The sequence below is a fragment of the Meleagris gallopavo genome, chromosome 1 (assembly GCF_905368555.1).
Source record: "Meleagris gallopavo chromosome 1, MGAL_WU_HG_1.1, whole genome shotgun sequence".
Lineage (NCBI taxonomy): Eukaryota > Metazoa > Chordata > Aves > Galliformes > Phasianidae > Meleagris > Meleagris gallopavo.
In genome coordinates this window covers 76,944,197-76,965,478 of record NC_139404.1, presented here as the reverse complement: position 1 = coordinate 76,965,478, position 21,282 = coordinate 76,944,197, and the positions used below count along the sequence as shown (strand labels likewise).

The following is a 21,282-nucleotide window of genomic DNA, read 5'->3' as shown; positions in this document are numbered from 1 at the left end:
CAGCTGGGCACAGAGAAACTTTATGCACCAATGCAGCCTACGTAAGGAAACTGGCAGCAGATGCCTTAAATCTGCTAAGACTAAAGAGCCATGTGGTACTTGCACGCAGTGACAGTTGGCACAATGCTAGTTGGGGCCTTCAGTGCCAAGCATTCCTATCTAGCTCTGGGAATGGGCTGTCAGTATCTTCCTTGTCATTTGGCAATGGTCATTTGTCCCTACCAGGGCACCAATGCACGCAGTGTGGGCAACAAAGAGGAGGAGCTGGAAGCCATTGTGTGGTGGGCAAACTATGACTTAGTTTCCATTACTGAAATCTGCTGGGGTCGCTGCCACAACTGGAGCGCTGCAACAAATGGCTATGAGCTCATCAGGAGGGACAGGCATGGAAGGAGGGGCAGTGGTGAGGCACACCGTGTTAGAAAGTGTTTTGATGTTATAGAGCTTGGGGCTGGGATTAACAAAGTTGAGTCCCTGTTCCAGAGGGCAGACTTTGAACTGTTCAGGACACTGGTAGGGAGTTTCCCTTGGGAGTCAGACCCGAAAGGCAAAGGGGTCCAGGAAGGCTGGATGGTCCTCAAGAAGGAAGTCTAAAAGACGCAGGTGACTGTGCTGTAAGATGAGCCAGCGGGGAAGAAGACCAGTGTGTGGTCAAACAGGGAAGTATTTATACTGAGACTCTGGGTGAAGAAGAGAGTTTACCTCCTCTGAAAGAAGGCCTGTGCAACTGAAGGAGAGTATAAGGAATTTGCCAGCGTATGCAGGGAGAAAATCAGAGAGGCTAAAGCTCAGCTTGAGCTCAACCTGGCCACTGTGGTAAAGGACAACAATGAATGTCTTTAAAATATATTAACAGTGAGAGGAAGCCAAGGAGGATCTCCATCATTTACCGGGTGTGGTGGGGAACACGACAACTGAGGATAAGGAAAAGGCTGAGGTTTTCAATGCCTTCTTTACATCCATCTGTCTTTAATAGTCAGACAGTTTAGCCTCAGGGTGGGCACTCAGCTTCCTGACCTGGAAGTCCGGGGTGCGGGGCAGAATATAAACCCTTCCCGATTCAGCTGGAAACAGTTAGAGACCTTCTACTCCATCTAGGCTGTCACAAGTCCATGGAGCCAGATGGGATTCCCTCAAGGTTAATGAGGGAGGCGACGGAGATGACTACCAAGCCTCCTTCCACTATCTGTCAGCAGTCCTGGTCAACCAGAGAGGTCCCAGACGACTGGAGACTTGCTAGTGTCTCCAGTCTGTAGCAAGGGTCATAAGGGGAATCCGGGGGACTACAGGCCTGTCAGCCTGACCTCAGTGCCAGGGAAGGTTATGGACAGATCATCTTGAGTGTAACCGCATGACATGTGCAGGACAACCAGGGGATCAGATCCTGCTTGACCAACCGCACCTCTTTGACAGGGTGACCCAGCTGGTGAATGAAGGAAAGGCTGTTGATGCAGCTTACCTAGGCTTCAGCAAAGCCCTTGACACTGCTTCTCCTGTGGAAGCTGGCAGCCTATTGCTTGCACAGATTTAAAAAGAGCTGGCCGGAAGGCCGGTCCCAGAGAATGGTGGTGAATGGAGTTGAAACCAGCTGGCAACTGGTCAGGAGTGGTGTTCCCGTGTTCAGTTTTGGGGCCCATCCTGGTTAGTATCTTTATTGATGATTTGGATGAGGGAGTTGAGTGCACCCTCAGAAAGTTTGCAGACGACACTAAGCTGGGTAGACGTGCTGATCCACCTGAGGGTAGGAAGGCCCTACAGAGAGATGTGGATCGATGGGCTGAAGCCAGCGGGATGAAGTTCAACAAGACCAAGTGTCTGGTCCTGCACTATGGTGCAGTGGTTCTGCACTCTGTGCAATGCTACGGGCTCAGGGTACAGTGGCTGGCAAGCTGTGCAGAGGAAGTTGAACTGAGAAAACCAGGCAGACTGCATACATGCTCCCAGAAGCACCTCTGAGAAGGGGAGGAGAGAGTGGATCTTGACTTCCCCCCTCTCCAGCTATTCATGTGCTCACCTACTGGTTCAGGCTGTGATGTAGGAATTCCACTGCACTATTCTCACGTACCCCCACACCTGCAAGTGCTCATACTCATATGGACACATAGGCACAGTCGATAGTTCTTAAGTTCACTCACTCTAGTTTCTCCAGCTGCTGGTACCTGTGATCTGTGCTCTGGCTCCAGTTTGTGATGCTTTGCCCTCTGTACACAAAGCACATACACACAGAATAGAGTCCCTCACTCACGAAAATAGACCTTGAGAATTAGAAAGGGTCAGACAAAGGCATGGGGCCTAGCCAGACAAGGGTTCTCAGCAGCAACTTGCCTTTTATATGCCTTTATCCCTCTTCATCTCCCCTCCATTCGATTCCTTCCCAAATCATATAAATCCCTCCCTTTCCTTGCCTTTGGTTCTTGCCATAACTATCCCACAAGTCTCATGCAGTCCCAAAATATTCTTCACTGGCATCCCTTACTGCGTCCCATAGCCAAAGGCAGTAAGCCCCGTGAGACCCCAAAATGACCCCCTTGCTCCCCTTGATTCACGTGGATGGATTTCACACCTGGTCCGTGACCTTTATGGCTCTTCCAGGATAGCTCTGGAACAAGGCTGGATAGACTGTCTTTATCCTCAACCCTGAAATTTGGTTTTCCCCTCACTACCATTGTGCCCCCGGTCTCTCTGCATGTAGAGATGAACCACTGATGGGCCATTCACTCTTCTGTAATAAGACAGGGAAAAGTGTTGACAGAGTATTACCAAGCTTTCCTTCTTCTGCCATTGGCTCTCTTCTTGGACATTCATCTCTTACCTAGCATTTACCTCTTCTTCACAGAAAGGAAGCACACCTAAATCAACAAATGGTATCCTTGAGAAAGTACAGCTACACCGTTGGGCATTTTTGGATTCTTTTTCTTGGCTATCTTTTTGACAATCTGCATACCATTAAGCACAGTTCAGCTACTTGTTCCCTATGAGAACACAAGCAAAGAGGCATAACACATCAGAAGGAGTAAATGTATCGTGCTGGTCCCTGATGCTGTGGCAAAGCTAGGTATGCTGGAATGAAACATGCTATTTGATCCCAGAAAAAAATGAGTGGGAGGTGATGAGAATAGCTGGAAAGAGAAAGAACCGGGGAATCAGTAGGGTTTGTGATGTGTAAAGGGTCCTCCCACTTAAACTCCAGTTTACTAAAATTTCTAAGAGATTTATAAAGTGCCAGCGTGGATCACTCACTGTCATGCCGGGGTCCTAGTCTCCTGACTGACCAAACTGCATAAATATTACTTTGCTTCAAACTCTTACCTAAAATAGTCTGCACTATTCTTGGATAAAGTGACTCAGTAGTGTTCATTGTATTCCTGCAAAATGGGCGTAGGGAGAGATCTGAGGAAGTTAAGTACAGATGCTGCCCTCATTTAATCCACTATAAAAACCATTTCTGAAAGACTCGTATCTTCACATATCACTCCTCTGGGCCTTATACACCCTGGAAAACAGGGTTCTCCTGACTCTATGAGCTGTTCAGCAAGGAGCATAGCACACCATTCCTTGCAACCAGGAACAATCTTCTGCTCCATAGAAGAGTCTCAGGGCTGTGATTTGCTCACTATTTGTATTGTATTGTGTTACTATTTGCAAAAGTAACACAATGAGGAAAGCACTGGGAAAGCACTGTCTCTCACAGACTGACTTGCTTACTCTCTCCTGCCTCTTGTTTAGAGCTCATTTTTACCACACTCTGTTGCCATCTCGGGATTATTACTAGTGATCCAACCATCCTGTGAAAGTTTGGGGAATTCTGTTTTGTGACAGAAGCCCTAAGGAATATAAGTACCGTGGTGGCGACTTTGGGAGTGATGTCTGAGTGATTTTAGTTGCTGTTGCACTTGTTGTTACTCTTATCTTCTCCTGTAGTAAGCTATTACATCCTGAATATCATGATGTTACTGTAGTACCTCAGATCTTTTACATGAACACTGAAAAACAGCTCTTCAACCTTGGGAGCATAACGTAAGATCTCTTTCCATTTCTCAGGCATGTTGAGTTTAGGGTGGCAAGTGCTACTGTAAGGGCTGTGAACTTATCAGTAGCCTTCAATGTCCAGCAAATAAATGAGGTGGTTATAGACTGGTCACAGCTGTGCACTTCCCAGGTCCCAGTAGAAAACCACTCAGAACTTCAGTGAACATTGTCATCCTGAACTTCTGCGGCCATAGTGCCGTATTCCAGTTCTGAAAAAGCAATTCCTCCTAGGCAGTGCTTTTTCTTTGCAAGCTTGACATTGTGGCATTGCACAAGAAACAACTGTTTTGAGAAAAGTTCTTCAAGAAATAGCTGTTCTGCTTGTCTCACTTCCTGTCTTTATATTTACTCTCCTTCGATTCCAGCTGAGGTGGAGGCCAGGGAAGCTGTAGTTACAGAAACCATAGTACAGAGTACATACTTAGAACAGAATTGTTTGTGTTCGAAGGGAGCTTTGCAGGTCATCCAGTCCAACTCCCCTGCAACAAAGAGGGAGACCTACTGCTAGATCAGGTTGCTCAGAGCGATGTCCAGCCCAACCTCAAATGTCTCCAGGGACAGGGTGTCCACCGCATCTCTGGGTACCCTGTACCAGTGCTTTACTACCCTATTCCTGTAAAAAAAAAAAAACAGCACGTTTTCCTTATGTCCAGTCCACATCTCTCCCATTTTAGTTTAAAACCATTTCCCCTTGATACTATCCTGTCTGATAGAATATTTTCCATCCCAATCAGTTTGAAAGCTTCTATATATTTTCAGCAGGCACTCTTAAAACAGTGTATTTCTTTGAAATTTCATGCAGGAAGAAGCTTGGTTTTCAGCAGTGCAGAGGTTGTTGCTATTGGCTTAAGGGAAATGGAAACAGACCTATATAAGTAAGTCCCTCACAGGGCATGCTCTCTGACTCCTGAGGCAGCAGTGAGAATGTGGACAGTTTGGTGCTTGGTCTTGTACTTCTTTGGAGCAAGTAAGGCATCAGCTGAGACACCATGCCTGTTTTGCTGTGGGGAGAATGCAGTCTGCTTTCTAACTGTGTTACTTTTGCTTTGTCTCACAGGAGCTAAGATAACACAAAACTCAAGTCTGGTGCTGAAAGAAGATGAGAATGCTACCCTGGGATGCAGTCAAAATGATAATCACGATTATATGTACTGGTATCTGCAGCAGCCAGGGAAGGGGCTGCAATTAATCTATTATTCATTTGGAGCAAATCAGGAATATAAGGGTGATATTCACACTGGATACGAAGCTAAGCGGTTAAGCCAAGAATACTTTCGTTTAGATATCATGTCTGTAAAGAAGAACCATTCAGCTATCTATTTCTGTGCCTCAAGTTTGGACACAACACTTCAAAGTCATTTGCTTTCTGTACGTAAACTCCTCTCCAGTACCTTCCCTCAGAAGGGAGTAGCTCTCAGCACTCCCAGGATAATGGTACGTAGGTCAAGGTGCTATTCACAAAACATAGGCTGCTGGGGAGCCGGACCAAGAGAGGTCGAGCAGGTTCCGTTTCATTGATGAATTTCTCTTTTCTGATCAGCAGTTCATCCTCTATCATGTCATAACAATCCTTGAAGTTTGTTAATCAAATCCAGGCATACAATGATATTCACTGTGCCTGGAAAGGTTGTCCTGATATCAAGAACTGAAGAGAACTGGATCTCAGAAGGACTAGAGAGGTGGGATATTGTAGTATGCGACCTAAAATGAAATCACATCCCAGAAAAATATAGATATATTTTTATTCAGAACTTGATATTTTTATTCAGAAATTGCTAACACAGTCCGGATTTCTTCTGCACGAAGCATCAGTTGTATACATGCTACATCTATCCATTTATGACTCATACCTATGTCCTTGCTGCAGCCTGATAAGCTGTAAGACAACCTCTGTCCATTCAGTTTACCCCTTCCATCCTTGGATGAGTTGTGAGTACATTTCTGACAACCCTGTGATCTTTCTTCTTGCAAGTTCTCAGCATTCTCTTTGATTTTGAGCAAAGTCTGAAGCTAAGTCGTAGTTTGAAGACAAAAGAGTAGAAGGAGGAACAAGCAGGATGTGAATATAATTTTAATTGCTGTACGAATTCTTCATACACGCACAAAGAATGTTAGGTCTCTCACACACAAAGACCTCCCAGTGTCTTTCTAGGTAAGAGTTCTAAAGCAGCAACCCTGTTCCACGCAGTATCCTTAAAGCAGTGGATTATTTCCAAAGCAAGAAACCACCAAGCAAAGCCCTTGTGATGTACTGTGAAATCCAACTGCCTAATATGCCCGTTCTGAAATAAACTACATACGTCTTCATGCACAGTCGGTATCATTTCCACTGCTGTGTTCAGACTCACAGCCTGCCCCTTCATTGCCCCTCGATTCCACTCTCTGCATTTAATCGTACCTGGTCTCACGTACCCCCACAGCTGCAAGTGCTTATACTCACATGGGCACGCTCACAGGCACAATAGGAAGTTATTAATTCACTCTGGTTTCTCCAGCTGCTGCCACCTGTGATCTGTGGTCTGGCTCCAGTTTGTGATCCAGAGAGCTGCTCTCCTTGATTCCTGTGGACAGATTGCACACCCCGACTGTGGGTTTATGGCTCTTGTGGGACAGCTGTGGGATGAACCTCAAAGGTTTGAGGCTGAAAATAGAAGGGCTGTCTATCCAACTTCTTTCCAGTAGGCAGCATTGTTACACAAGTCACAAAAGAAACACTAGAGATCTCACATTGTGTCTTCCATGTTCGTCCTTCTTTCTGACAGAGCACAACCTTTTCCTCCTTCCTGAGACAGAAAAGTTACTCTGAATAAAAATGCTCATCTCGGAACAAGAGATAAACTCTCATGAGTCTGACAGTAGAAGAATGTTTTGCCCAGCAGCACTCGCACGGTTTTGTCTTGACTCAGAGTTCCTGGTCTAGTATTAAATGTGGAGGCTGTTGGCCCTGCCTGTGGCAGGGGGGTTGGAGATTCATGATCCTTGAGGTCCCTTCCAACCCTGTGATTTTGTGATTCTGTTTTTTATTTATTTATTAGTTTTTACAGAGCGTAATCATAGAATAAGCTCCCGTAGTCTCCACAGACTCTTACCTTTCCCATTCAGTCTCTGAAATAGTTAGACTGTCCAGGAGCTGAGATCTGATTTTTGTCAGAAGAAAGGCTTTTTAACAGGTCTGGCACAGCAGACCTTAATCATACTGAGCACAATTTCAGTGCCTCCATTATCTTTTGCTTCTGTCTGACAGAAGTGCAGAGTTGTGAGGCGTAATTGTCTTTCATGTATTAAGAGCACCTCTCCAGAAGGGAACAATGTATGTTTAAATTTACGGGAATAATGAACTTGGGAAAGATGCCCTGAATTAAAGCCACTGGGGAACATAAGCTAAAAAATCATTGATTGGGTCGGTGGCTGGTAGGCCCAGACATGCACAAAGATGAAATGACGGACAGTGCAACACCCAGTCAGAAATTTTCTCATCTGAAAACACTCCCACCTTTTTGTCATGAGCTCAGATCTCCGCTTCCCTGGCAGACAGGCCAAAGACAGACAAATCTTACAGCCACACAAACGCTTGCTTTTGCTTTTAATGGCTCAACAACAATGTTTTCAGATGTGAAACATGCCCTCTCTGTCCTCTGCCCAAGCTGATGGGAAAATCTGAACAAGGCGAGGGGTATCAGTCTCTCCAGCCTCTCTCTCCTCCCTCATTCTCTTCTGGGACAGCTGCTCCGCATCATGCTGACCATTTTGCTTGCTCTTCTACATGGTGAGAGACTGCAGATCCATCTGCGCTGTGGCTTTCCTACTGGCCGTGTGGGGCAGGTGCAAGGTGCAGGAGCTTTTGAGGCCACTGTCTTCACTTCTTTTCATTTTCTCTCTCTCGCTCCTTCAGGCTCTGAATTGGGATGCTCCATCACACAGTGGCCAGAATATGCTCTCAAGAGAGCCGGGGAGAGTGTGGACCTCACCTGTTATACCACGCTTGCCTATATGTTCTGGTACCAGCAGCCTTCAAGAAGTAGTCTGAAGTTAATAGTTAGCACTTCCAAGTGGCATCAGAATTACTATGAGGAAGGTTACAGTGAAGCCAAGTTTGAGCTAAGCAGAGACAAGAACAATCTCTCCATTATGACTATCAAGAATGTGACATTCAAGGATGCTGCCACTTACTTCTGTGCTGCGAATGATCACACGATGCAGCAAGAGCACTAAGCACTTACACAAATTCCTCACCCTGCCTGAAGGAGAGACAAAGTCTCTGTAAAATGTGAGACTGATTGGAGAGGGTACTGGTGGCTAGCAAAAGGCACTAGACACTTCTCAGAATTAGTGCTACAGAAGCACAGCCAGGTTCTTGGTCACTAGTTCCCTGCAGACCCAAAGATGGCACTAAGGAGAGTGTGTGGTCAAGTACAAAGCAGAAGGTGAATTCAAGGCTCTTTCGCATACTGCACAGCTAGAGAAAGGAAACCACAGAGGGCTGCTCCAGCATGGTGTTTCCATTTGTGACGGACAGTTGCAGGCAGAAGTTGAACACACCTTGGCCTGAGTGATGCCTAAGCAGACATTCCCTAACACACAAACATGCACACAAACCCATATATGGCTCCCTTTGAGACTAAGGGAAAGAGCTGTCTTCTCCTGTAGGGAAGAAGACAGCTCCTTGTGTGGCAGTCATAGTCCAGTCTGCTCAGAAGAATTTCAGTCACCTCAGCAGTGATATGTGGGACTCTATCATCAAGGTCAGTCGATCAGAAAGATCAGAAAGCAAAAAAGCACGCCCACAGGAAGCACTCTGTGCCCCAGGTCGGGCCTCAGCACACTTGCTTCCTCCCAAGGTCACAGGAAGCCCTAATGGAAAAACAAACTTTTTCTTTTTTCTTTCACTTCTTTCTCTTTCTATACCCCTTGAATATAACTGATCAGCCACTCTCAACAGCGCAAAACACATTACAGGGGGCCAGCTGGTAATGCCCTTAGAGAAATAGGTCTCTGTGAGCCTCTCTATGCTACCTGCTTAAATAATCAAGAGGACACCACAGGCCTTTTCCTGGCCAAGGCCGGAGCTTGCAGCAGAAGTCCTGCATTCTAGTTCCTAACTCCTTGATGACAAACATCTAATGAATGATCATTTCCTAAACCTCTCCCCATTTTCCTACCGGCCTCTTTGGAGAGGCATCCGTGAATCCCAGCATCCCAGGATGCATACCTGCACGCACAGCAGTGCATGAGCACCCAGTGAAAACTGATCTCACATGGAGGCAAACAGGTTGTTTGTGACGCACAATTCAGAGATCATCCCGCAGACAGACTGATTCAGAGAAGAATTCAGGCCATTCTGTTGGATGATGAATGAACTCCTCTGAGTTCAGGTTAAAAGCCTGACACGTTCTCTCCACCCTCTTCCTCTTTTTAAAGAAGATACATGCCTTCATGAATGGTAAATACACTCTTCTGCCCACTACAAATGGACTCCCACAGGCCCATTTTTCAGGCTCTTTCCAAAAATAAACTCCTGAGGTACACAACTCCATCTGCAAACAGTTATCCTGTTTAATGCAGCGAGGCTGCAGCAGAGTGCTGGTGGCTCCAGAGGCACTGAGGAAGGCAGGCCGCTGAATGGAGGGCAGCTATTTTAGATATTACCAAGGGACGAGAAACGTCAGGCTCGTTTACATACACATTTCTAGGTATTACAGTCAGCTGTATCATCGCTGTGGTCAGATAAAATAAGTAAATTTGTCCAGGCTGATGCAAGGCCCTGGGAAAGTTAAAGCTGGAGAGACCGTGGGCTGGCAAAGATAAAGCTCTCTGGGAGCATAAAGCAGAGGAGTTTCTGGGGCTAGTCCTTGTACATGTCACAGAGCTTGGTGGTGGAAGCACCATGAATTCTCTCTTCCTGATTCTCTCCTGCCTGGGAGCAGCTGGTACATTCTCAAAAGCTTCTGGGCTCAGCAAACCTTCTCCCACAACCTCTCGCCTCTCCCTCTCTACCTGCATTTCGCTTTTCTCCAGTGGCAGACTGTTGCGCTTTTCTTCTCTTTCCACCTACGTCCACCTGCTAGACAGACAGAGAAGGTAGGACATGATGGGGGTGTTCCAAGCTTTGGGGGGCTGGCAGTCTCTTCCTGTACAAGAATTAGGGAGTATCCAACAAAGGTAGGTAGCCTGGCACCAAACAACGGACAATTCCTCTCTTTTAGGAAAGCTGTGAACCCCTTTCTGCGGTATTTTTGTGGGTGCAAAAGGTTTACACAGCCTCACAAAGTGGGGGGACACATTTGTGTAAAAAACAATCTTCAAAAGCCACGAGGTTGAAAGACACCCCACCTGACCAACAGATGTCAAGTCCCTGAGTTGATGGAGGCCAGGGAGGGCCTGGGGATGGGTTTCATATCTTCTGCACTTGGCATCTGTAATTGGTGGTCAGAGACAGGCTTCTAGACTGCTTGTGTACTGGTCTCTGAAGTGGGCTGCGTGCACCCTGGGATATGTAAGATGGTCCATTAGGGTGTGGGAAGAAAACATTAGAACTGTGGAAGTACATGTACATAGCTTGCAAATGAGTGAACGTACATATATTGCAGGGAGGGACAGGAGTGCTGAAAGGGTTTTTGCTGATAGGGATGTGCGATCAAAAACGGTTGGCTACCACTGTTCCATTGGCTTGAACAAACACGTTCTTTCTCACATTCAAATACATCCTTTCCTACATCTAAAGATGTTCTTCCTTGCGCTCTTCTCCAGCTCCACGGGGTCTTTCTGTTTACCCTGATTCCTTTGCTACCAGCGTTTCCCTTCCCTCTTGCTCACTGCTTCTTTTCCCCTAGAAGATTAGAAATTCTGCCAACATTCTCAAGTGCATTTGCCCTCTTCCAATTTCCACTCTACACAGACGACTACCATGAGCTGTCTAGCATGCCGTAGCTGTTGGATTCTGTTCCAAATGGAAGGAACACAGTGAAGCCTGCATACAGTTAATTTGTGAGGTTCTCTGGCAGCTCCTACTCTTTTGTTCTCTTCCTGACTTGAGGCGGTAAAGACAAAGCCTTGCATTTCAGAGTAGCACTGGAAGAAGTCAGCAGGATGTTTCAGGTGTTGTGTGAAGACAACATTCTGAAATTTCATGCTCTTTTGGCTCTTGCTAATTTGTCTGTAGCTCGCTGGCTGCTGCTACACTTGAAGAGAATGAAGTCAGGCCAGGTGCCGTGAAACGCACTTCTCTTTCCTGCAGTTGCTTTCCCTGGAGGTGCTGATGATGACAAGATTGTGGGAGGCTACACCTGTCCAGAGCACTCAGTTCCCTACCAGGTGTCCCTGAACTCTGGCTATCACTTCTGTGGAGGTTCCCTCATCAACAGCCAGTGGGTCTTGTCAGCTGCTCACTGCTATAAATCGTAAGTATGGATTGGGTTGCGTATCTGGATGGCTTCTAGTCAAATCTTGCAAACACATCGGATCTGGAACTCTGGCGCCTCACGAGAGAAGACAATCCGAGGGGGCAACGCAACACATGGCATACCTGAGGACCAAAGGAGAAACGCTACCCTCGGTCTCACTGCTTTACATGATCTTTCCAATACTTTTGCACTCTTACATCCTTTTCTGTGTACCCTAACGTGCCTTTCTGTCCTCATTTGCATGTCTACGTGGCTTACCATTTTGTTCTTTTTCATTCCTTCAGATCTTCCCTGTGGACCTTTCTTTCTCCCAAATTTAGGACTTACTGCTGTGCAGAGAGAGCAGAGCTTAGGGATCGTGCTCCCCTGCAGTGGGAGACTTAATCTCCCTGTCTGAAGCATAGCTCTAGGTGTCTGGAGTCCTCCATCCATCCATCCTCCACTGACACAGGTGCAAGCTGAGGATCCGCTGGACAGGATGCCCACCTGGCAAGGTTTTCCCGACTCTGTCTTCCACAAAATCAAAAAGTTTCTAGAGCTCTGTGACACATTAACCTTTGATTAGGGCAGCACTCTCTTACTCTCTTCCAAGACGCTGCATAGCCCATGGGGAGCGAAGCTGTTCAACCCACGGCTAACTGCTGTTTTTCTCTGTTGGCAATGTTGCAGCCGCATACAAGTGAGGCTGGGAGAGTACAACATCGATGTGGAGGAAGACAGTGAAGTAGTCAGGAGTTCATCAGTAATCGTTCGCCATCCTAAATACAGTTCACTAACCCTCAATAATGACATTATGTTGATCAAGTTGGCATCTGCGGTGGAATACAGTGCTGACGTTCAACCCATAGCTCTGCCCAGCGCCTGTGCCAAGGCGGGGACCGAGTGCCTGATTTCAGGATGGGGAAACACGCTGAGCAATGGCTGTGAGTATCAACACGCACTGCAAGCAGCTGTTTGCGCTTCTCCCGCTCTACCACCACGTTCATGAGACCCCACGCACCTTTCACCTGACTTCTTTCCTTGTTCTGCCTGCATGGTCACCACACTGCCCTACCAGTGTGCCTCAGCATACAATGCACGTCAGATTTGCTCCTGTAGCTTAAGGCTTTGCTCTACCCTGCTTTGCTGGATGGCTCTCATGGAGGGCTCGCAGATAGGCCTTCAGGTCTTTTTGTTAATTGACAATACTGGGTCTCGGAGAAAGAACAAACGTTGTCCTTACTCTCCCGACAGACAATTACCCTGAACTTCTCCAGTGCCTGAAAGCTCCAATTCTGAGTGACCAAGAGTGCCAAGAGGCTTACCCTGGTGATATCACCAGCAACATGATCTGCGTCGGATTCCTGGAGGGTGGGAAAGACTCATGCCAGGTAAGAGTAGATGTTGGTGCAGAGCCCTGGGCCACGCAACCCCAGGGTGCCCCAGGCTGTATGGTTTGTTTCAGCACTTGGCAGCGTGCTTAGGCCTTCTCATAGAATCGTAGAATGGCTTAGGGTGCAAGGGACCTTAAAGATCACTGAGCTCCAACCCCCCACCACAGGCAGGCAGGGTTGCTGCCAACCGGATCAAGCTGCCTGAGACCCCAGCCAACCTGTCTTTGCACACCTCCGGAGGGACGGGGCATCCACAACTTCTCTGGTCAATCTCTTCCAGCACCTCACTACCCTTTGACTGGAGAGGATGCCTCGTCATTTAGTGTGCTTTTCTGACACAGTATCTTTCCAGCAGGGTTTGGCTGCAGCATGGACTTCACCAAAAATAGCAAGTCCAGCCACATCTGCTGGGAAAAGAATATAGTCACCGTGAATTGTTAGGAACTAAGGGAGTCCAGCAAACAAGGACTGGTATCTGCCTGTGCTCCCACCTCAGGGCCTGCTGCATTCCCTGTGCATTCCCTAGATTCTTTGTACCAGGTCACAGTCTTTCCAGACGAGATTCTGCTTCTAAATCAGTTTATACTTCTAAATTTTTCTCTCCAGGGTGACTCAGGCGGACCAGTTGCGTGCAATGGAGAGCTGCAAGGAATTGTGTCCTGGGGAATTGGATGTGCTCTGAAAGGTTATCCTGGAGTTTACACCAAGGTCTGCAATTACGTTGACTGGATCCAGGAAACCATTGCAGCCTACTGACACCCAGATGGCCTCCTGGCTCCACGGCTGCTCCCCTCCTGCCCTTATCACTTTCATCCTGAGAGGGAAATAGCGCAAATAAAACTCTTACTTAACTGAACCTTACAGACACTTATGTTGGACACTGAAGCTCATCAGAGCCACGTTGAGTTCCCTGCATCCTTACACCAGCCCCTCCCCAGCCTTCCCTGCTGTTGCGGCTATGGTGTGCACACTGATAGCAGTGCCCCAGAGTTGCGGGCCTGGCAGGCAATGAGAGTATGACACTATGCTACCATTCAAGAAGTCTTCTGAGCCAGGCAGAAAAGGAGTTTCCTTTACTCCTGGTCTTCTTACTGATAAGGGAGCTGTTGGAGCAGGTTCCTGGGTGTGGTCTTGCAGCAGCTGAGAAGAGTTCCATTTTGTTCCTGTCAGGGATGAAATTATCTCCTCGCTGTTCCTGTAAAGGCTTTGATGGTAGCCATTGCAGCCACGGGGCTAGGTGAAACAGCAATGGGAAGCCACAAGCACAGTCCAATGGTACCTGTGGCCAGGGCTACTTTCCCCTTCACTTGCTCAGAGACACTGGAGCCAGGAGTACTAGGTCCACCAGTGCCTAGTAGCTGCTAGCTGGAAAGGTAAACAATAGTAAATAGGTGGCAAGAATGCCAGGTGCTTGATAGAACTGTGAAGCGTAAAAGGAAGATCAACTGGAAAGAGGCAGAGAGGGAGGGAAGGAGAAAAAGGACGGAGAGAGAGAGGGAGGGATGAAAGAGGGAAAGGAAGAAAGAAAGGAAGCGAAAGAAAGAAAGCGAAAGAAAGAAAAAGAAAGGAAGAAAGGGAGAAAGAAAGTAAGGAATGGATGGGAGGAAGAGAGGGAGAGAGAGAGAGAAAGGAAGGAGAGCATGTTTTTGGTTGAGGGTGTTGAGGGAAGGCACTAAATGCCTCTTTATATTTATTCTGTTGCTATTCTTGTTATTTCTTTGTCAGATTCTTTTCTTTAAAGCAAAGTAGGGGAGTTATGCCTTCTGTGAGAGTGCCTGCACTCAGAAACTAAGGAGGGAGAGCTGGAAGAATTTGTGCCAGAGGCAGTGAGAGAATGAGAAAGTACAGAGAGACCATGACGCGGAAAAATTAGGAGAGGAACCGTAGTCATACGTGGAGCCTGTAGATACACAAGCTCAGCCTCTGAAGCAAGAAGCAGACAGTGTCCTGGGAGTTCCTCAGCAAATGGCGGGAAATGGAGAGGGAATGGGGATGGGAAAGCAAAAGGGGAAGGGTGAGGGTGACAGAAAGAGTGAGGATGCACTTGCATGCAGTGACAGTTGACACAATGCTAGTTGGGGCCTTCAGTGCCAAGCATTCCTATCTAGCTCTGGGAATGGGCTGTCAGTATCTTCCTTGTCATTTGGCAATGGTCATTTGTCCCTACCAGGGCACCAATGCACGCAGTGTGGGCAACAAAGAGGAGGAGCTGGAAGCCATTGTGTGGTGGGCAAACTATGACTTAGTTTCCATTACTGAAATCTGCTGGGGTCGCTGCCACAACTGGAGCGCTGCAACAAATGGCTATGAGCTCATCAGGAGGGACAGGCATGGAAGGAGGGGCAGTGGTGAGGCACACCGTGTTAGAAAGTGTTTTGATGTTATAGAGCTTGGGGCTGGGATTAACAAAGTAGAGTCCCTGTTCCAGAGGGCAGACTTTGAACTGTTCAGGACACTGGTAGGGAGTTTCCCTTGGGAGTCAGACCCGAAAGGCAAAAGGGTCCAGGAAGGCTGGATGGTCCTCAAGAAGGAAGTCTAAAAGACGCAGGTGACTGTGCTGTAAGATGAGCCAGCGGGGAAGAAGACCAGTGTGTGGTCAAACAGGGAAGTATTTATACTGAGACTCTGGGTGAAGAAGAGAGTTTACCTCCTCTGAAAGAAGGCCTGTGCAACTGAAGGAGAGTATAAGGAATTTGCCAGCGTATGCAGGGAGAAAATCAGAGAGGCTAAAGCTCAGCTTGAGCTCAACCTGGCCACTGTGGTAAAGGACAACAATGAATGTCTTTAAAATATATTAACAGTGAGAGGAAGCCAAGGAGGATCTCCACCATTTACCGGGTGTGGTGGGGAACACGACAACTGAGGATAAGGAAAAGGCTGAGGTTTTCAATGCCTTCTTTACATCCATCTGTCTTTAATAGTCAGACAGTTTAGCCTCAGGGTGGGCACTCAGCTTCCTGACCTGGAAGTCTGGGGTGTGGGGCAGAATATAAACCCTTCCCGATTCAGCTGGAAACAGTTAGAGACCTTCTACTCCATCTAGGCTGTCACAAGTCCATGGAGCCAGATGGGATTCCCTCAAGGTTAATGAGGGAGGCGACGGAGATGACTACCAAGCCTCCTTCCACTATCTGTCAGCAGTCCTGGTCAACCAGAGAGGTCCCAGACGACTGGAGACTTGCTAGTGTCTCCAGTCTGTAGCAAGGGTCATAAGGGGAATCCGGGGGACTACAGGCCTGTCAGCCTGACCTCAGTGCCAGGGAAGGTTATGGACAGATCATCTTGAGTGTAACCGCATGACATGTGCAGGACAACCAGGGGATCAGATCCTGCTTGACCAACCGCACCTCTTTGACAGGGTGACCCAGCTGGTGAATGAAGGAAAGGCTGTTGATGCAGCTTACCTAGGCTTCAGCAAAGCCCTTGACACTGCTTCTCCTGTGGAAGCTGGCAGCCTATTGCTTGCACAGATTTAAAAAGAGCTGGCCGGAAGGCCGGTCCCAGAGAATGGTGGTGAATGGAGTTGAAACCAGCTGGCAACTGGTCAGGAGTGGTGTTCCCGTGTTCAGTTTTGGGGCCCATCCTGGTTAGTATCTTTATTGATGATTTGGATGAGGGAGTTGAGTGCACCCTCAGAAAGTTTGCAGACGACACTAAGCTGGGTAGACGTGCTGATCCACCTGAGGGTAGGAAGGCCCTACAGAGAGATGTGGATCGATGGGCTGAAGCCAGCGGGATGAAGTTCAACAAGACCAAGTGTCTGGTCCTGCACTATGGTGCAGTGGTTCTGCACTCTGTGCAATGCTACGGGCTCAGGGTACAGTGGCTGGCAAGCTGTGCAGAGGAAGTTGAACTGAGAAAACCAGGCAGACTGCATACATGCTCCCAGAAGCACCTCTGAGAAGGGGGAGGAGAGAGTGGATCTTGACTTCCCCCCTCTCCAGCTATTCATGTGCTCACCTACTGGTTCAGGCTGTGATGTAGGAATTCCACTGCACTATTCTCACGTACCCCCACACCTGCAAGTGCTCATACTCATATGGACACATAGGCACAGTCGATAGTTCTTAAGTTCACTCACTCTAGTTTCTCCAGCTGCTGGTACCTGTGATCTGTGCTCTGGCTCCAGTTTGTGATGCTTTGCCCTCTGTACACAAAGCACATACACACAGAATAGAGTCCCTCACTCACGAAAATAGACCTTGAGAATTAGAAAGGGTCAGACAAAGGCATGGGGCCTAGCCAGACAAGGGTTCTCAGCAGCAACTTGCCTTTTATATGCCTTTATCCCTCTTCATCTCCCCTCCATTCGATTCCTTCCCAAATCATATAAATCCCTCCCTTTCCTTGCCTTTGGTTCTTGCCATAACTATCCCACAAGTCTCATGCAGTCCCAAAATATTCTTCACTGGCATCCCTTACTGCGTCCCATAGCCAAAGGCAGTAAGCCCCGTGAGACCCCAAAATGACCCCCTTGCTCCCCTTGATTCACGTGGATGGATTTCACACCTGGTCCGTGACCTTTATGGCTCTTCCAGGATAGCTCTGGAACAAGGCTGGATAGACTGTCTTTATCCTCAACCCTGAAATTTGGTTTTCCCCTCACTACCATTGTGCCCCCGGTCTCTCTGCATGTAGAGATGAACCACTGATGGGCCATTCACTCTTCTGTAATAAGACAGGGAAAAGTGTTGACAGAGTATTACCAAGCTTTCCTTCTTCTGCCATTGGCTCTCTTCTTGGACATTCATCTCTTACCTAGCATTTACCTCTTCTTCACAGAAAGGAAGCACACCTAAATCAACAAATGGTATCCTTGAGAAAGTACAGCTACACCGTTGGGCATTTTTGGATTCTTTTTCTTGGCTATCTTTTTGACAATCTGCATACCATTAAGCACAGTTCAGCTACTTGTTCCCTATGAGAACACAAGCAAAGAGGCATAACACATCAGAAGGAGTAAATGTATCGTGCTGGTCCCTGATGCTGTGGCAAAGCTAGGTATGCTGGAATGAAACATGCTATTTGATCCCAGAAAAAAATGAGTGGGAGGTGATGAGAATAGCTGGAAAGAGAAAGAACCGGGGAATCAGTAGGGTTTGTGATGTGTAAAGGGTCCTCCCACTTAAACTCCAGTTTACTAAAATTTCTAAGAGATTTATAAAGTGCCAGCGTGGATCACTCACTGTCATGCCGGGGTCCTAGTCTCCTGACTGACCAAACTGCATAAATATTACTTTGCTTCAAACTCTTACCTAAAATAGTCTGCACTATTCTTGGATAAAGTGACTCAGTAGTGTTCATTGTATTCCTGCAAAATGGGCGTAGGGAGAGATCTGAGGAAGTTAAGTACAGATGCTGCCCTCATTTAATCCACTATAAAAACCATTTCTGAAAGACTCGTATCTTCACATATCACTCCTCTGGGCCTTATACACCCTGGAAAACAGGGTTCTCCTGACTCTATGAGCTGTTCAGCAAGGAGCATAGCACACCATTCCTTGCAACCAGGAACAATCTTCTGCTCCATAGAAGAGTCTCAGGGCTGTGATTTGCTCACTATTTGTATTGTATTGTGTTACTATTTGCAAAAGTAACACAATGAGGAAAGCACTGGGAAAGCACTGTCTCTCACAGACTGACTTGCTTACTCTCTCCTGCCTCTTGTTTAGAGCTCATTTTTACCACACTCTGTTGCCATCTCGGGATTATTACTAGTGATCCAACCATCCTGTGAAAGTTTGGGGAATTCTGTTTTGTGACAGAAGCCCTAAGGAATATAAGTACCGTGGTGGCGACTTTGGGAGTGATGTCTGAGTGATTTTAGTTGCTGTTGCACTTGTTGTTACTCTTATCTTCTCCTGTAGTAAGCTATTACATCCTGAATATCATGATGTTACTGTAGTACCTCAGATCTTTTACATAAACACTGAAAAACAGCTCTTCAACCTTGGGAGCATAACGTAAGATCTCTTTCCATTTCTCAGGCATGTTGAGTTTAGGGTGGCAAGTGCTACTGTAAGGGCTGTGAACTTATCAGTAGCCTTCAATGTCCAGCAAATAAATGAGGTGGTTATAGACTGGTCACAGCTGTGCACTTCCCAGGTCCCAGTAGAAAACCACTCGGAACTTCAGTGAACATTGTCATCCTGAACTTCTGCGGCCATAGTGCCGTATTCCAGTTCTGAAAAAGCAATTCCTCCTAGGCAGTGCTTTTTCTTTGCAAGCTTGACATTGTGGCATTGCACAAGAAACAACTGTTTTGAGAAAAGTTCTTCAAGAAATAGCTGTTCTGCTTGTCTCACTTCCTGTCTTTATATTTACTCTCCTTCGATTCCAGCTGAGGTGGAGGCCAGGGAAGCTGTAGTTACAGAAACCATAGTACAGAGTACATACTTAGAACAGAATTGTTTGTGTTCGAAGGGAGCTTTGCAGGTCATCCAGTCCAACTCCCCTGCAACAAAGAGGGAGACCTACTGCTAGATCAGGTTGCTCAGAGCCATGTCCAGCCCAACCTCAAATGTCTCCAGGGACAGGGTGTCCACCGCATCTCTGGGTACCCTGTACCAGTGCTTTACTACCCTATTCCTGTAAAAAAAAAAAAACAGCACGTTTTCCTTATGTCCAGTCCACATCTCTCCCATTTTAGTTTAAAACCATTTCCCCTTGATACTATCCTGTCTGATAGAATATTTTCCATCCCAATCAGTTTGAAAGCTTCTATATATTTTCAGCAGGCACTCTTAAAACAGTGTATTTCTTTGAAATTTCATGCAGGAAGAAGCTTGGTTTTCAGCAGTGCAGAGGTTGTTGCTATTGGCTTAAGGGAAATGGAAACAGACCTATATAAGTAAGTCCCTCACAGGGCATGCTCTCTGACTCCTGAGGCAGCAGTGAGAATGTGGACAGTTTGGTGCTTGGTCTTGTACTTCTTTGGAGCAAGTAAGGCATCAGCTGAGACACCATGCCTGTTTTGCTGTGGGGAGAATGCAGTCTGCTTTCTAACTGTGTTACTTTTGCTTTGTCTCACAGGAGCTAAGATAACACAAAACTCAAGTCTGGTGCTGAAAGAAGATGAGAATGCTACCCTGGGATGCAGTCAAAATGATAATCACGACTCTATGTACTGGTATCTGCAGCAGCCAGGGAAGGGGCTGCAATTAATCTATTATTCATTTGGAGCAAATCAGGAAAATAAGGGTGATATTCACACTGGATACGAAGCTAAGCGGTTAAGCCAAGAATACTTTCGTTTAGATATCATGTCTGTAAAGAAGAACCATTCAGCTATCTATTTCTGTGCCTCAAGTTTGGACACAACACTTCAAAGTCATTTGCTTTCTGTACGTAAACTCCTCTCCAGTACCTTCCCTCAGAAGGGAGTAGCTCTCAGCACTCCCAGGATAATGGTACGTAGGTCAAGGTGCTATTCACAAAACATAGGCTGCTGGGGAGCCGGACCAAGAGAGGTCGAGCAGGTTCCGTTTCATTGATGAATTTCTCTTTTCTGATCAGCAGTTCATCCTCTATCATGTCATAACAATCCTTGAAGTTTGTTAATCAAATCCAGGCATACAATGATATTCACTGTGCCTGGAAAGGTTGTCCTGATATCAAGAACTGAAGAGAACTGGATCTCAGAAGGACTAGAGAGGTGGGATATTGTAATATGCGACCTAAAATGAAATCACATCCCAGAAAAATATAGATATATTTTTATTCAGAACTTGATATTTTTATTCAGAAATTGCTAACACAGTCCGGATTTCTTCTGCACGAAGCATCAGTTGTATACATGCTACATCTATCCATTTATGACTCATACCTATGTCCTTGGTGCAGCCTGATAAGCTGTAAGACAACCTCTGTCCATTCAGTTTACCCCTTCCATCCTTGGATGAGTTGTGAGTACATTTCTGACAACCCTGTGATCTTTCTTCTTGCACATTCTCAGCATTCTCTTTGATTTTGAGCAAAGTCTGAAGCTAAGTCGTAGTTTGAAGACAAAAGAGTAGAAGGAGGAACAAGCAGGATGTGAACGTAATTTTAATTGCTGTACGAATTCTTCACACACGCAAAAAGAATGTTAGGTCTCTCACACACAAAGACCTCCCAGTTTCTTTCTAGGTAAGAGTTCTAAAGCAGCAACCCTGTTCCACGCAGTGTCCTTAAAGCAGTGGATTATTTCCAAAGCAAGAAACCACCAAGCAAAGCCCTTGTGATGTACTGTGAAATCCAACTGCCTAATATGCCCGTTCTGAAATAAACTACATACGTCTTCATGCACAGTCGGTATCATTTCCACTGCTGTGTTCAGACTCACAGCCTGCTCCTTCATTGCCCCTCGATTCCACTCTCTGCATTTAATCGTACCTGGTCTCACGTACCCCCACAGCTGCAAGTGCTTATACTCACATGGGCACGCTCACAGGCACAATAGGAAGTTATTAATTCACTCTGGTTTCTCCAGCTGCTGCCGC

General features: G+C 46.7%; 1 protein-coding gene across 1 annotated transcript; it reads left to right on the top strand.

The window, feature by feature from the left end:
- Nucleotides 1-204: 204 nt before the first annotated feature.
- Nucleotides 205-13,627, top strand: LOC104915592 (trypsin II-P29-like). Its single transcript, XM_085219303.1, has 7 exons — nucleotides 205-403; nucleotides 5,087-5,362; nucleotides 7,922-8,104; nucleotides 11,264-11,426; nucleotides 12,099-12,352; nucleotides 12,663-12,799; nucleotides 13,409-13,627. The coding sequence occupies exons 1-7, from the start codon at nucleotides 205-207 to the stop codon at nucleotides 13,556-13,558; spliced, it is 1,362 nt and encodes a 453-aa protein (XP_085075429.1). The 3' UTR covers nucleotides 13,559-13,627.
- Nucleotides 13,628-21,282: the final 7,655 nt, after the last annotated feature.

Bases quoted from the DNA above. Each gene is read 5' to 3' on its own strand.
- LOC104915592 (XM_085219303.1), top strand. From the start codon at position 205: ATGGTCATTTGTCCCTACCAGGGCACCAATGCACGCAGTGTGGGCAAC. The intron at 404-5,086 runs GTGAGGCACACC...TTTGTCTCACAG, and splicing joins GCATGGAAGGAGGGGCAGTG to GAGCTAAGATAACACAAAAC. The intron at 8,105-11,263 runs GTTACAGTGAAG...TCTTTCCTGCAG, and splicing joins TCAGAATTACTATGAGGAAG to TTGCTTTCCCTGGAGGTGCT.